The sequence below is a fragment of the Quercus suber genome, unplaced genomic scaffold, assembly GCF_002906115.3.
Source record: "Quercus suber isolate HL8 unplaced genomic scaffold, Cork oak 2.0 scaffold_391, whole genome shotgun sequence".
NCBI classification, from domain to species: domain Eukaryota; kingdom Viridiplantae; phylum Streptophyta; class Magnoliopsida; order Fagales; family Fagaceae; genus Quercus; species Quercus suber.
The window spans coordinates 672695-689996 of NW_027069843.1; the positions used below are offsets into that span (position 1 = coordinate 672695).

The following is a 17302-nucleotide window of genomic DNA, read 5'->3' on the forward strand; positions in this document are numbered from 1 at the left end:
TATTACAAAGCTGGCTTTTCCCTGATTTTCCCTCAAATGTGAACAATCAAATATAAATTTTCATCCATGACCGGCAGAGTGCAAAGAAATTTGAGGGATAGTAGGCCACCCAATAAAAAATAGAGAAAGAAAAATCCTATTTCATGCAAAAGCTTAAAGTGTCCTGTTTGATGCAGAATTATTTAGCATACAATTAATATCTTAACCATATTCTTGTTTAAATTTCTCTAAGCAGTTCTTTTTTTGTTAATAAGTAAAAATTTTCTCTAAGGAGTTGGGATGATCTTTGTATCCAAGAGATACTATCAGATCAAAATGGTTGTCATATTAGTTACACTCGAAAGTTAGAACAAAATGATGTAACGAACAAGTTATACTCTTATAATTATCCATGCCTAAAAGATTTCTTTCATAATGAATCTTGAGACATGCACAAGTTTTAAAATAATTTGAGCAACCTCTAAATCCTTTCATGTATTTGTCATCTTACGTCAAATTGATTGTGCCATGACATTGTCCATAGGGTCAAGTACAAAGAGATTATTCCAAAGGAAAGATTACCAAAAGCTGGAGAGTAGAACGTAACTTTTCTCATCCAAAGCAAAACACAACAATTGCAATCAATAGTCATAAAGAATAAGACATACTTCAAAATGTGCAGGATATATGAAACAGTATTAATTTTAAAACATTACAGAACTATGCACAGATCAAAAATCTTGTAGAGGAGCTTACCAGAACTGATGGGTATTACTTACTAATTCTTATACGGATTTATAAAATTAGAGGCATGTATGGGTTTTCACTTTTCCCATTGCCGTGGCCCATTGTAGAGTAATAGACTCAGGGCCCGCTTTATCTTGTATGGTTGTATTTCATATACGGATAGGATAGTTTGTCTTACCATGGACATTGTGTATTTTCAAAATTGTGGTCCAAATATTATATAGGATAGGAATAGGATAGTTTTATGGAATTTCTGCTTTAATTTTTCTTTTCTTTTTTTACTAAGGAAAATAGTAAAATTACTATAAATTTTACTTTTAAAAAAATTTGTTTGCAAACTGATATGATAATAAATATTATAAATATTAATAAAATATGTAGAGTAATGCTATAGTTACAAACTATTTTACAATATTTTTGCAAATTATTGATGTGACAAATTTTTACTTGTTCTAACATCACATTTTTACTTACAACAACTATTCAAAATGCTAAAGTCACATCAGCTGTTTGTAAAATATTGTAAAATAATTTGTGTATATAACATTACTCAAATATATACTATATAAGCAAAGTCGGGCTTAAAATTGCTTTAAATGAAAATTTTGCTGAAAAAAAAAAAAAAAATTTAATATTTTGCACCTCTACTTTACTCTTGTAAATAAAATCTACCGATTACTAAAATTTCCTAAATCACTGCCCCAAACTATAATGGAAAGAAACATGATAATGTTATGGTAATTTCTGATGCAGTATTGCCCAAAGTATGTTGAAGGTGTTACAAAGTACAAACTAGCATTACAAAATGGCATCTCTATGATAAAGTTTATAGGCACAAAAATTTGACACTCGTTAATGTGACAAATTATTAGTAATAAATTAAATAAAAAATAGGCGTAAAAGCACTTTTAGTCCCTACATTTTGCACTTTTTTCCATTTTGGTCCATACATTTTGTTTTTACTACTTTTAGTCCATAAACCAATTACCGCATGATATTTAGGTCCTTTCCGTCATCCAACTAACGACAAAAACTGACCTTGCTGATGTAAGCATTAAAATATTATTAAAGAAATTATTTGGCATTTTTTAAATGCCAAAATTAAAAAAAAAAATTAATTACTCAATTTTAATTAAAAAAAAACAAACAAAAAAAATTATTTTCTTTCAAACAAAATTTTTTTTTTTTCAGAAGAACATATTCATGTTCTTCATGTTCTTCCCCGTATATGATTCATATTCTTACTAAATTAATCCTTATTTTCTTATCATTTTCTTTTCCTTTCTTGTACTTTCTTTATAACCAAACGCATCAAAACAAAATAAATTAATTAAATGTCTTTCTTGTCTTTTTATTTTTATTTTTTCTTTCCATTATTTTTTTCCAAAGAACATGTTCATGTTCTTTGTGTTCTTCCCTATAATCAATCTCTAGCAAAAAACAAACCCTAAACCCAAATCCTAACCAAAACCCAAACCCATATCCCCAGTAAAGCAAACCTTAGCCTTCAAACCCATAAATTTTCCTGGCAAACAACCCACCAAAAAAAAAAAAAAAAAAAAAAAAAAAAAAAAAAAAAAACCCCAGATCACCCCCACTGAATCAAAGAACATAAAGATCAAACCCAAGCAAAAGAATAGAAACCCAGCAACCAGCAAAGCACCACCACCGAATCAAATCATCCACTACCACATCAACAAAACCACTCCCAAACCAAACCATCCAAAGAATAGAAACCTAGTAGAGCACCCTACTCATCCACTCCCAAACCAAACCATAATCAAAGAAACTTCCAATACCACAACAAGTTAACAACTTAAAAAACAGAAACATTTTCAAAATGCAAAATTTCCAACAAATGCCAAACACAAATCTCCAGCAAACCCCAAACCCCAAATGTCTAGAAATGTCAACTTCTTTCTCCTCAGCGCATTTGGCTTCCCTAAAGGTTCTCTCCATCGGCTCCTCAAAGCCCATCAAGAACCGTTCATCACTTCATATCTCTGCCGCTTGCACATCGACGGCGGAGAGGCCGACTACTAGGTCCCACACTACCAGGATAGCGATGGCATGTGTTGGAGAAGAAAGCCAAGCTTGTGAGCTTCAACCATGGAGCTATGGTGAACAGAGAGAGAGACTTTGAGATTAGAGAGACTTTCCATCCATCGAGGGTGAGGAGAGAGAGAGTTTGAGAATAGAGAGAGAAAAGGGTTTTGTTTGTTAAATGTGACGAATTTTAGTGTTTAGTTTGAAAGAAAGTCTTGATTTTCTATAGAAAATGTTGATGATTGGAGAGAGGACTCAAGGGCATCAATGCGTTATTTTAAATTTTCGATATTTTAAATTTCTGGGCAATCAAACATGTTTAGGGAAGAACATGAAGAATATGAACAGTCATGTTCTTCTCAAACACGTTCTCTCCCAAAACTTTTCTCTTGTACTCAACGAGCTTCCCCCAACAGAATGTTAAGCAATACAAGGCTATCTCCCACCATCTTTGAACAGTGCAAACATTCGCAATGGCCCGAACCCTCAGTTCCTCCATCAGGGCCCTTATCACCTCTTCGATGGTGACGGTATGCTTCACTCTTTACGCATCTCACAAGGCAAAGCCTCGCTTTGCAGCCGATACGTGAAGACAAACAAGTACACGTTGGAATGCGCGGTAGGGTTTCCATTATTTCCCAGTGTTTTCTCTGGTTTCAATGGCCTAACTGCCTCAGCAGCACGTGGTGCTTTATCTGCTACTCGAATCCTCACAGGTCAAGTTGATCTTTCCAATGGCTTTGGCCTGGCGAATACGAGTTGGTTTTGTTTGCGAATCGTTTGCTTGCACTAGGCGAGTCGGATTTTCCTTACTCGGTGAAACTGAGCTCAAATGGAGATATAGAAACTTTGGGACGCTACGGTTTTGATGGGAAACTTTTTATGAGCATGACTACTCATCCTAAAATCGACTCCGACACCGATGAAGCCTTTGCATTTCGATACGGCCTAGTTCCTCCATTTTTGACATACTTCAGGTTCGATAAAAATGGAGTGAAACAACTAGATGTGCCCATATTCTCCATGACCCGTCCTTCTTTTTTGCATGACTTTGCTATAACAAAGAAGTACGCAATATTTGCTGACATACAAATTGGGATGAACCCATTGGAAATGATAGAAGGAGGGTCTCTTGTGGGATCAGACCTGTTGAAAGTGTCGAGAATTGGAGTGATACCTCGATATGCAAAGGACGAGTCTTAGATGAAATGGTTTGATGTGCTTGGGTTCAATATTATACATGCTATAAATGCATGGGATGAAGAAGATGGCAATGCAATAGAGATGGTTGCACCCAACATATTGTCTGTGGAACACACCATGGAGAGAATGGAACTTGTTCATGCGTTGGTGGAGAAAGTGTGGATCGACCTCTACACAGGGATTGTAAAAGGGTAAGTCAAAACTAACATAATATTTTCTTCGAGATTAGATCTAGTGGCTCTAGACATTTTCTTTCATCAAACTTAACTCACATTAGTATTATTCATAGAGTTTTCGTAATAATTAAAGGAAAATTCAACTTTCTCATATCACGACCCTTTACACATTACCTTTTCTTTTTTTTAATGGATTTTTCTCGTCACCTTTAAACTAAGATAAAAATAAAATTAATCTTTGTCATGACAAATTTTTTTTTTTTGGACAATTTTTTTCATGTCTATTAAACTCAAAGTAATCGGTTAAACATAAAATAATAACAATAAAAAAATTATTTATGTCCTATTTTTCTACCACGTCAAATACTTAACATCTCAATTCCTCTATTAATATATTTTTTTCTTACTAAAAGCTCTATAACTCAACGGGCTGGTATTTCTTGCTATATCTATGACGTGTAAAATTCAAATCTCTCATCCTAGGTGCAATTATCAAATTATTAAAAAAAAAAAACTTTTAAAGGTAAGATGTGAAAAATAAATTATATTATAATATATTACATTTTGTATGATGTTTACATTATAATATATTTATTTCTTCAAATCATTTTTTTTTTGCTAATAAAATATACAAAATATTTATTTGACCCACAAACAAAAATCAACAACCCCGAATTATGATGAATGAAAAAGATTCATCTTTGAAAAAAATAGAAGAGTTTCTAAATACGCACATACTTAGAGGCTAATTTTTATTATTGTCAATTAATTTTGCTCTCAATATTATCCCTCGAACTAAAATCCTGATTCTGTTACTAAAGGTATCCCATATCAACGAGGAATCTAGATTTTGCGGTGATAAATCAGGCATACGTCGGGAAGAAGAACAAGTATGTGTACGCTGCAGTGGGTGATCCAATGCCAAAGATATCTGGGGTGGTGAAGTTGGACTTGTCTAAAGGAGATCAACGTGAGGATTGCACCGTGGCAAGTAGAATGTATGAGGAAGGGTGTTATGGGGGAGAGCCTTTCTTTGTGGCAAGAGAGGCTACAGAGAATTTGGATGCAGAAGAGGATGATGGGTATGTTGTGTCTTATGTGCATGAGGAGAATATAGGAGAGTCAAGGTTCTTGGTGATGGATGCCAAGTCTCCCAATCTTGATCTTGTTGCCACCATGAAGCTCCCACGCAGTGTTCCCTATGGGTTCCATGGATTATTTGTCGCGGAAAGCAACCTCAAGGTTCTTTCACAACAAATTATATTAATTACTTATATCATTTTTGTAATATACCAGTTACAACCATAAATGATTATGAGATTTATTGTTTCAATAAGAGTCTAACAATTGGGATTGTTTATGCATGATGTGAAGGCAGAAGATTCAAGGTTTTTTGTGAGATGGATGCTTTAATCTCCCAATCTTGAAGAAACCTTGCATGGCCACTATGAAACTCCCATGCAAGGTTTCTTATGGGTAACATGGATGGTTTGTCCTGGAAATGAAAATGACCTCAACAAGCTCTAGTAAGTTGGTGTAATTTTGCGAAAAAGCATAATTTTAAGAAAAAATTAGGAGAAATGTATCTGGATAAATTTATTTAGTTATGTAGCACTTTTTTGAAACTCAAGTTTGCCAAACTAGATTTCTAAGTATTATGTTTAATCAAATTGTCATGCTAGCCCATAATGCTTGGAACTCAAGTTTGTTAAAATCAAGTTTGTCAAACTCATGTTCCGAAAAAGTACTTTTAGTAATTTAGCACTTGAGGGCTACATTACTAAATAAGTTTGGCCGAATGTGTTTCTCATAAATCTTTCATAAAATTATGTTATTTGGCAATAAAAAAGCCTGGTAAGTTGTAAGTAGCGAGTAGAAACTAATAACTTCATAATTCTTAGTTGCTCCTTGAGCATGTAAAATAGTGTTCTCTCCTCTCATATTCATAGTGGAGTTCACTCATTAAATTTATGGTAGAGTCCACCATAAATATGAGAAGTCAGATCACCATTTTACTATACTTCGGAAGTATCTAATAATTTTCCTACAATGAAAGTGATGTTGCAATAAACTGTCACATCAACCAGTTGGCAAAAAAATGGTGAAATTTATTTTGTTTTTATTATTGTTTTTTAGGTTCTGTTAATGGATACTTAATTTAACAACTTTCAACCTAAAGTCATTTTTATTAACTTTTGCTATTTTTCAATATAAGTGGAACCCTTTATAAGCCTCCTTAACTATGATCAGTTAACAAAATCCTTGTTGTTTTTTCATACAACAAAATTATCAAATATTTATTGATTTTCAATGATTTACAAATAACATCACTTTATTATCTATCATTATCACAATAATTTTTACAAAATATTTCATAACTATAAAGTTGTGATTTTATTAATAGTAGATAATAATGTGATGTTAGAGGTCCTAATTTTAGGGGGTTTTATCAAACTGGACCGGCACCCAATTCTTAGTTGAACCAATCTATTTGGTTTGTTTTTTAAAACTATGATAAAAACTCATAAAATCTGTCAACTCGGTCATCAAGAAAAATATCACCTTCATAGTTCTTGAGTATTTGTGAAAAATGTTATGGCTTTATGCTTATGCTTAATTCATTAGAGTATTCACATTTGAGGTGATAAAAATTTTAGCTTTTGGCACCCAAAAAAAAAAAAAAACTTTATTTACTATAACATCTCACTTAACAATACACCATAAATTTCATGTTCTATTTTAACATGCAAACCCAATAAAATAATTAAAACAACTCAATAAAATAGTATAAACAATACAATAAAAAATTCATTTAACTATGAGAGAGAGGATTCTCCCCAAAAAAAAAAAAAACTATGAGAGAGAGAGAGAGATGGAATAAAAATAAGTAGCAAGTCAACTTATTGATATCGTAGCAACTTGTTAAAAAATTTAGGGGGTGTTTAATTGGTAGGGGTATTTAAACAAAGTTTCTGTTATTTAAACAATACAACACGTATTTTCACAATATTTTTTCACCCACACGTATTTCCAAAAAAGTTAAACAATGTTACTAAAACAATATTACTGAACGGCCTTTAACTTTAACAACTTGGATGTAATTAAATAGCTTTATTGTATTTGTGTGCAATAAATAACTATTTTCAAATAAATCAACATTAATATCACTTTTATTTGGATTTTTTTTCAAAATAACACTAAAACTCAAATAATTTCGTTAGTTAGCACATTTTCAAAACTATTTAGCAAACTAACATCTCAAGTGCAAGGAACTCGATTTCTCAAGTTCTATGCGTGGAAATCGAACATTATAGACTTGATTTCCACAAAGAGATCAAACGAAGAAGAAACCCAAGCCCAGAAGGAAGAAACCCAGAAACCCAAACCAAATGAAGAAGAAAAACAAACCAGAAGAAACACGAAGAAACAACAAACCACAAAGCTCTAGGAGGAGGCGGCGGTGGCGACGAAGCTCTAGGCGAAAGTTTTCTTCTCTGGGTTTTTGGGTTTGATGATGTTCCGATGGGTACCTCAAGAAAATCGAGTCTTGAAGACTCGAGTTCCATGGAACTCGAGTTCATCACACTCGATTTAGCAAAACAAAATCGAGTTCCTTGCGCTCAAGATGTTAGTTTGCTAAATTGTTTCGAAAATATGCTAACTAACGAAATTGTTTAAGATTTAGTGTTATTTTGAAGAAGAAAAAAAACCCTTTTATTTTATTTTATTTTTTTGGGTTAATTAGGTGCATATATAAAAACAACAATCAACAATTACAAACTAGCCATAGAGGCCAAAGTATTGGCAAAATGCCTATAATAATACAGCCCATTCATATCAGCATTAAGCAAAACATTTAAATCATCAGAGGGAGAGGTATCAAAAACAACAAAAATTTCCATCATGGAACAACCCCTCTTATCCAAAAAATAAGCCCATTTATTCGCCTCTCTAAACACATGAACCACCTGGACTTGCATGAACCTAACCATGAGAGACCTGCAATCACACAGCAAAGGAGCATAACTTCTGTTAGGACAGTTAGCACTATTAAGCATCTCCACAATCACCTTGGCATCAAGCTCTACCTCTAATTGATTTATTCCCGATTGAATGGCCAAAATCAAACCATCTTGCAAACCCCACCACTCAGCCATGACACTAGTAGTGTGTCCAATTGATCTTAAGAATCCCTTAACCCAACCTCCATGGCAGTCCCTGATAACCCCTCCACCACCGGCCTTACCTGGATTTCCACATGAAGCTCCATTCGTGTTAAGTTTATGCCAACCATTTAACGGTTTAGTCCGTCTTAATGGGATAGCAATTTTGGAAGAGACTTGGTGGCTTTTGCTCACACAAAAAAAAAAAAAAAAAAAAAATCCCTTGCTTGGCCAATGCAGTCTTTGTCCAACCTGGGATTCGGAATGGTGTTTTCAAACACCACCTTATTTTTATTCTTCCACAAGCAAAAAAAAAAAAAAAAAAAAAAAACTTTATTTACTTTAACATCTCACTTAACAATACACCATAAATTTCATGTTCTATTTTAACATGCAAACCCAATAAAATAATTAAAACAACTCAATAAAATAGTATAAACAATACAATAAAAAATTCATTTAACTATGAGAGAGAGGATTCTCCCAAAAAAAAAAAAAAACTATGAGAGAGAGAGAGAGATGGAATAAAAATAAGTAGCAAGTCAACTTATTGATATCGTAGCAACTTGTTAAAAAATTTAGGGGGTGTTTAATTGGTAGGGATATTTAAACAAAGTTTCTGTTATTTAAACAATACAATACGTATTTTCACAATATTTTTTCACCCACACGTATTTCCAAAAAAGTTAAACAATGTTACTAAAACAATATTACTGAACGGCCTTTAACTTTAACAACTTGGATGTAATTATATAGCTTTATTGTATTTGTGTGCAATAAATAACTATTTTCAAATAAATCAACATTAATATCACTTTTATTTGGATTTTTTTTCAAAATAACACTAAAACTCAAATAATTTCGTTAGTTAGCACATTTTCAAAACTATTTAGCAAACTAACATCTCGAGTGCAAGGAACTCGATTTCTCAAGTTCTATGCGTGGAAATCGAACATTATAGACTTGATTTCCACAAAGAGATCAAACGAAGAAGAAACCCAAGCCCAGAAGGAAGAAACCCAGAAACCCAGACCAAATGAAGAAGAAAAACAAACCAGAAGAAACACGAAGAAACAACAAACCACGAAGCTCTAGGAGGAGGCGGCGGTGGCGACGAAGCTCTAGGCGAAAGTTTTCTTCTCTGGGTTTTTGGGTTTGATGATGTTCCGGTGGGTACCTCAAGAAAATTGAGTCTTGAAGACTTGAGTTCCATGGAACTCGAGTTCATCACACTCGATTTAGCAAAACAAAATCGAGTTCCTTGCGCTCAAGATGTTAGTTTGCTAAATTGTTTCGAAAACATGCTAACTAACGAAATTGTTTAAGATTTAGTGTTATTTTGAAGAAGAAAAAAAACCCTTTTATTTTATTTTATTTTTTTGGGTTAATTAGGTGCATATATAAAAACAACAACCAACAATTACAAACTAGCCATAGAGGCCAAAGTATTGGCAAAATGCCTATAATAATACAGCCCATTCATATCAGCATTAAGCAAAACATTTAAATCATCAGAGGGAGAGGTATCAAAAACAACAAAAATTTCCATCATGGAACAACCCCTCTTATCCAAAAAATCAGCCCATTTATTCGCCTCTCTAAACACATGCCCCACCTGGACTTGCATGAACCTAACCATGAGAGACCTGCAATCACACAGCAAAGGAGCATAACTTTTGTTAGGACAGTTAGCACTATTAAGCATCTCCACAATCACCTTGGCATCAAGCTCTACCTCTAATTGATTTATTCCCGATTGAATGGCCAAAATCAAACCATCTTGCAAACCCCACCACTCAGCCATGACACTAGTAGTGTGTCCAATTGATCTCAAGAATCCCTTAACCCAACCTCCATGGCAGTCCCTGATAACCCCTCCACCACCGACCTTACCTGGATTTCCACATGAAGCTCCATTCGTGTTAAGTTTATGCCAACCATTTAACGGTTTAGTCCGTCTTAATGGGATAGCAATTTTGGAAGAGACTTGGTGGCTTTTGCTCACACAAAAAAAAAAAAAAATTCCCTTGCTTGGCCAATGCAGTCTTTGTCCAACCTGGGATTCGGAATGGTGTTTTCAAACACCACCTTATTTTTATTCTTCCACAAGCACCAAACCGCAAATAAAAACAAGGTGCTCCAAGGGATAGATGTGTTATGCCTAACTGTGCTTAGACAATTTATTTTAAGTCAAATCTCAAAATTTTCATTGAAGGAGTTTATGTGTGAGGCAAGTACCCCCAACCTACACCACAGGTCACGAGCAACTTCACAATCTCGAAGGAGATGAACAATGGTTTCCTCATGCCGATTACACAATGAACAAGTCTTACCACAATTAATGCCCCTAGCTGCTAACACATTTTTAACAGGAATACTACCATGAACACATAGCCAAAGGAAGCTTATAATCTTTGGCAGAACATCAAGTTTCCAAAGCCACTGCCCTTGAAACTAATTTCCAATTATGTCATCCTCATTAGCCAGCTGGTAGGCCGAATTAGTGGAGAAATCTCCATCTTTGGAGTACTTCCACATGATAGAATCTTTCCTATTTTCAAAAAACTGAATTGGAATAGCTTTAACCTTATTTTTGATTAAATTTGGTAACTGAAAGGGAAGGAGTTCCCATCTCCATTCATGATCATGGCACAAGTCATCCATTGTCAACCCTTGATCTCCTTACCTTAAGGGTCGTTCTATCATGCCTCGAAGGGAATCGCCATTAATCCAATTGTCCAACCAAGCACTGACCCCGTGGCCATTACCAATTTCCCAACAAATCCCTTTCATGAATATGGGAAACCCCAAGCTGATAGCTTTCCAATTAGGTGATGAAGGAAGTTTTTCCGGATTCCTCGACCTCATTCTCAAAGAGGAGCAATATTTTTTAAGTAACACCTTGGCCCATGGAGCATTTTGTTCATGGTACATCCTCCAATTCAATTTTGAGAGCAACGCTATGTTTTTCGCCCTAGCCACTTGTATCCCTAAACCCCCTTCTTCTTTGGACCTCACAATTTTACTCCAACCCACCATGTGCATCCTCTTTTTTTCACTCGTGGAGCCCTACAGAAAATCCCAATTAACTTTATCTAATTTTTCACATATATGGACTGGTAAAGCCACCCCTTGCATCACATAATTTAGGATGGCTAACATCACGGACTTGATTAACACTGTCCATCCAGCAAAGGAGAGGTATTTATCCTTCCACCCTGCTAATTTGCTCATGACCTTCTTCACTATTAATTTGTATGGATTCCTCATAGCCCCTCTATGTCTTAGTGGGAAACCAAGGTACTTCCCAATGTCATGATTCTCCCAAATGCCCAATTTATCACAAACTTCCTCCTTCAAACTTTCATTAACATTTGGAGAAAAGTATATACGGGACTTTTCCAAGCTAATTTTTTGACCGAATTCTGCATAAAATTTCTCATGCACTTCCAATATTGCTTCACAGGCAGCGAAGTCAACCTTGCAAAATAATATGATATCATCCGCGAAAAGAAGGTGTGAGAAACCCAAATTTTCCTTAGAGGCCTTCAAAGGGATCCAAGTTCCATCCACACATTTTTGCTTAATAAGGTGGCCTAAATACTCCATACATAAGATAAAAATGTACAGGGATAAGGGGTCTCCCTGTCTAATGCTCCTCGGCTCAAAAGGCTCTAAAGCACCCCCATTGGCCAATATGGCTGTACTAGGAGAAATAATGCAGCTCATTATGATCTTAAGAATTTTTGGGGGGAACTGAAAAGCTTGCAAAACTCTATGGATGAAGCTCCATTCCAATCTATCATTGGCTTTTTATAAATCTAGTTTTATAGCCATGAAGTCTGCTTTTCCCTTTTTATTATCCAAAGCATGGAAGAGTTCTTGAGCAATAAGAACATTGTTAGTGCCTCTTCGGCCCAGCACAAAGGTAGTCTGCAAAGGCGAGATTAAGTTGCTAAGATAAGGTCTAATACGAGCCACAATGATCTTCAAAACCACTTTGTAAATTTAGTTACATAAGTTGATGGGCCTGTAATTACTCAAAGATTCTGGATTTTGACATTTAGGGATCAATGATATCAATGTCTCATTTAGATAAATTGGCACCACTCCATGTGTAAATATTTCCTTAATCTCCTCACAAACAGAGCTTCTAACCTCTAACCAAAAATGTTGGTAGAATCTCGCATGAAGGCCATCTGGTCCTGGGGCCTTAAAAGGCTTAAGAGCCCAAAGGCCTGAACTGATTTCCTCAATAGTGACATCACAATCAATCTTCACTCTATCCTCCACGGTTAGAAAACAACAGGAGAAATTAGAGATATCTGAGGTCCTAGCTTCAACTCCGTGGTATACAAGCTTTTGAACCCATTCTTGATATACTCCTTTATCTCATTTCCTCCGTAAGCCAATTCCCTACAGTATCCTTGATACATCTTATTTTGTTTCTATGACGTCTCACAACTGTGGAGACATGAAAAGGACGTGTTGCAGTCCCCAAATGTGGCTGTATTTAGTCTGGACTTAAGGGCCCAAAATTCCTCTTCTTGCATGAGAATAAGGGAATACTTTGACACAAGCTGATTTTCTAGGTCCAACAGAAAATCACAAGGGTTATCCGCAGGGGCTTTTTGAGCACCATTCAATCTTGCCAACACTCTCCTTTTTTTTAGCAAAGAGGTTCCGAAAAACTTCCACATTCCCTTTTTTTGCTTTATCTATAAAATTTGATGTCGCTATTTGTAATGCTCTATCCTCGGACCAGGCTTGCTGCACAACTCTTGGAAAATTCGGATGAAGCAACTACATCGTTTGGAATCAGAAAGGTTTATTTAGATGATTGGCACTAGACTTACATAATTCAATAAGCACCAAGCAATGATCTGAGAAAGTTCTAAGTAAATGGGTTACTACAGCTTCTGGATAAAGGATTCTCTACATTGAGTTGGCAAAACATCTGTCTATTTTTTCCAAAATGAGGCTTGAGATGGGCCTACGGTTTGTCCACGTGTATTTAGGCCTCACAAAACCCAAGTCTATCATATTACATTCATCTAAGCACCCCTTGAACTCAAGAGCTCTATTTAGGTTCACTTGATTTCTCCCAAACTTATCTTCTCCACACAGAACTTCATTAAAATCCCCCAACATAAGCCAAGGTAAATTATGGAGACGGGCCATAATTTTTAAATTATCCCATAAAATTCTTCTTTTAGCTAACCTAGGACTAGCATAAATTGCAGACATAAGCCAAGTTAGATTAGAAGAACGCATCTTAATAGAAGCATGAATCTCCTGTTCAGTGGTTGAAAGGGGAGAAACATCAGCATCCTCCGTTTTCCAGAGTATCCACAGTCCCCGGCGTAGCCGATTGTATCTGTGGTAATGTTTCCGTCAAAAGGCAAGCCTTCTATAATTTTTTCGACTTTGCCTCCACCTACCCTTGTCTCCATCACAACCAAAATAGAAGGGCGATGATTAATAGTCATTTCAAAAATTCTTCTTTTGAAATCAACATTCAAAGCTCCTTTACAATTCCATAATAAGATATTCATTTTGACAAAATGGCTTAGAGGTACCTCAATTTCAGGTGGATTAGCACTCATTGTCGCTGACTCCACCATACTCCATCACATCCTCCTTAAAAGGCTTTTGAAAGCTGTCCACTCTGGCTTCCATATTATCATGTACTTCAGAATACCCACAATCTCCTCCTTGCAGCATAGTAGTACGTCACACCTCTACACTGGAGCCATGAGTTGGACTAGTTTCAATGTTGGGTAGTTCCCCATGTGCGCCATAGCCTTCCCCCAGAAGTCCACCAGTTTCCTTTCAGATTCATCCCAATGGGGCACGACTGATGGCCGTCGTTGCCTGTTCAGCTCCTCTATCGCCTCCAAGGAAATCTTCAGANACGTGAGGAATTTCCACCATGGGTTTGGCTGAGATTCCACGCATTGTGATCCAAAGGAAGATCTCTGGTTCTAATGCTTGCTGTAGTTATAAGGAAGAGATGCTTCCACTCTAGCCCCAACTCTTCCTCAAACCATCCTAGAGTTTCTGTGGTGCCGCTCGGATTTGGGCTATTACCTCGTCTAGAATCACCACTGCTCTGCCCCTGTACCATATGGCCCAACCTGTTCGTGGCCATGGGGTCAGCCTGCTCAAAAACCCCTCCATTCTCGGCTTAATCCTCACCTCCCTGAATTTTTGAAATTTGTGGGAGGTCACTCTTGCTCTCAAAGCTGAATAAAGGGCATTTTTAAAACCTAGGCCCCTTCAAAAATTTTGAATTTTTGACCCCCAACCCGTAGCTGCCTTTGGTTTTGATTTTGGGCAAATTTTTATTTTTATTCCCATCACTCTGTCATGTCTCCTGTAGCATATCACTACCCAAGCTCTTTGCCACCTTCCACCATACACTCAGTTCCCATCTCAAGGTTTTTTTGTGGAATTTGGGCTGCAACAATACGTGTGGTCTTAGCTAAAGAGTCCGCCAAATCACTATGATGTGATATCCCAAGATCTTTATCTGCTCCAAGTCGCTCATAATAATACTCTTGGAAAAAGTCGGAATTACCCTTGGTTCTAATCTGACTCATCTGATTTGGTTTAGGTTACCCATTTGAATGACCCTATCTCACGCTTCTTTTCCTCATGACAACCATCTAGGGACCATAGTTTGATTCGGATTAAGCCCCTTCATTGGGATCGTTGAACCTTGACGCAACTAGCCCTTCATTGATCCTGTGCACTTCTTGTCCATCATTCTCCTCGACTGTTTGTTTCAGCTGGAAACAACAATTTTCCTTCTTATGGCGAGACGACCACAGTTGAAACAGAGTGAAGAAACACCTTCATACGTTACACGTTGCACCAACCTACCCACTCAAATAGAAGTGATAATAGGTTTCTCCAAATTTATCTGAACACATAACCTCGCATAGCCACCTCTAGTTTCTGAAGCTGTATAGGAGTCTGTGTAGAGTATAGGTCCGATCACACTTCCTATCTCTTTTAATACTGAGGCATCGTAAAATTCTATTGGTACTCAGGAAGCCTTATCCAAACTGCAACTAAAGAAAACTTTGCTTTAGAGGTTTTGAAGTACGATTCCAACATGATAGCTAGGGAGTGCTCCCCAATGAACCACGGACCCCCAAGGAGCATGTGATCATAATCTTTACTACTACTAAATCTGATTAGGAAAAAATCACAACCCAAATTCACACAGTCCATCTTCGCCTTCGGTTTCCATAACGTGTTGATTTTGAAAGTGAGATAGTTGAAACCGACTGATCTATCGTACACTTTCACAATCAATGCCTTGGACCACAACACCCTAATGCAAGCCTTAGTTTCCTTAGATAATTTCACCTCAGCCATACCCTCTAGCAAAGGTTCAAGTTCAGTATCTGATTCATACTTCTCCTCCCAATCCTTGTCAAATCTTAAGGCTTGTTCATAAGCTCCAAGAATGTCTCCCACAAGGCTATCCTTATAGCTAACAAGTTTCCTTGGCTGCGAGAAGCCTCTAGCTCCATTACTTTCTTTAAATTTCTTTACATTGCAATGTAGTTCATCTTCTTCTTCACTATTGCATTGGGTTGGTGTTGCACTACAAAAAAAGGTCCCATAGCCACGTTTTTAAAACGCGGCTATAGGTCAAAAAAACGTGGCTATAGGACGATTTGGCCTATAGCCGTGGTTTTTTAGGCCACGTTTTCAAATGTGGCCTAAACCCCGTGACTATAGGCCTGAGGGGGTCTATAGCCACTCTTTTCAAACGCGGCCTAAAACCAGGACCTATGGCCGCGTTTAAAACGTGGCCTAAGACCAGGACCTATAGCAGCGTTTAAAACGTGGCTATAGGTGAAAGCTATAGCCACATTTAAAACGTGGCTATAGGTCCTCAATCTACAGCCGCATTTAAAAAACGTGGCTATATACCCTTAAATTTTTTAAAAAAAAAAAATTTGATTACCAAAAACTAATTTTCGGTAATCAAAAGTTTTTTTTTTTAAATTAATACTTTCAAACTTTAAAATTTCAATTTTAATTAAATTAAGAAATTCAAAACAAAAATACAGACCCAGCAAATTCAAATTCAAACAAAAACCCAGAAAATTTCTAAATTAATCAAACACGACATGCTCACAATACAAACACAACATGCTCTAAAATACAAGAAAACAATACAAGAACACAAACAAAACATCTCCTTCAACGAAATCAACCCAAACTGAACACACAAACTATTCAAGGAAAACAAAAGCACAAGCTCAAAAATACAAAAATCCCCATAACAAAAACACAACCAAAAAGAGTCCATATGCTCAAACCAAAAATTAATCAAAACACAATCAAACAAAAGATAATAATTTTCGGCCATGGGTCAGAGAAAAATAAAGCAAAGAGAGATAATTTTTTGAGGCACTTTAGCTTCATTGATTCAAAATCTTCAGATCTAAAGCAAAGATAGACTCAATCTTCAGATCTACTGCAAAGAGAGATAGAAAGTTAAAGGGAAAAAAATTAAACAAAACTCAAACAACAATGAACAAAACTCCATATTTTCACAAACCCATTCATACAGCATCAGCAAGAAAGAGAGAGATTGAGAGAGTTCTGAGATTAATACGAGTGGTTAAGTTTGTGAGAGAGTTAAAGAAAGAGACTATGAGAGAGCTTTTTTTTTATTTCTTTTGCTAGGACCATACGAGTGGTAAAGTTTGAGATTTCATATTTTGAAATCTCAGAAATTTTTTTTTTTAATGCAATATTTTGGAATGTGCCATAGAATATTCTATGGCATATTCCATATTTTTGTTTACGGAGGAAACCATTCGTGTTTTTTTTTTTTTAATTGGAATATTGTAGAATATTCTACCTTCTCCTTTATGTTGAAGTGCTGAACCCATTCGGTGGGGTTTTATTTTATTTTATTTTAATGTAAGTCTATAGCCACGTTTAAAACGCGGCTATAGA

General features: G+C 35.9%; 1 protein-coding gene and 1 pseudogene across 1 annotated transcript; one reads left to right on the top strand and one right to left on the bottom strand.

The window, feature by feature from the left end:
- Nucleotides 1-3103: 3103 nt before the first annotated feature.
- On the top strand, nt 3104-5459 carry LOC111992711 (probable carotenoid cleavage dioxygenase 4, chloroplastic; annotated as a pseudogene).
- Nucleotides 5460-7924: 2465 nt separating this feature from the next.
- LOC111992720 (uncharacterized) lies at nt 7925-13920 on the bottom strand. The gene is made up of 6 exons (XM_065761010.1): nt 13637-13920; nt 11480-12020; nt 11001-11383; nt 10564-10691; nt 9743-10207; nt 7925-8397 (listed from the first exon to the last, which is right to left on the bottom strand). Exons 1-6 carry the CDS (start codon nt 13918-13920, stop codon nt 7925-7927), a joined length of 2274 nt encoding a protein of 757 aa, XP_065617082.1.
- Between the last annotated feature and the right edge of the window lie 3382 nt (nt 13921-17302).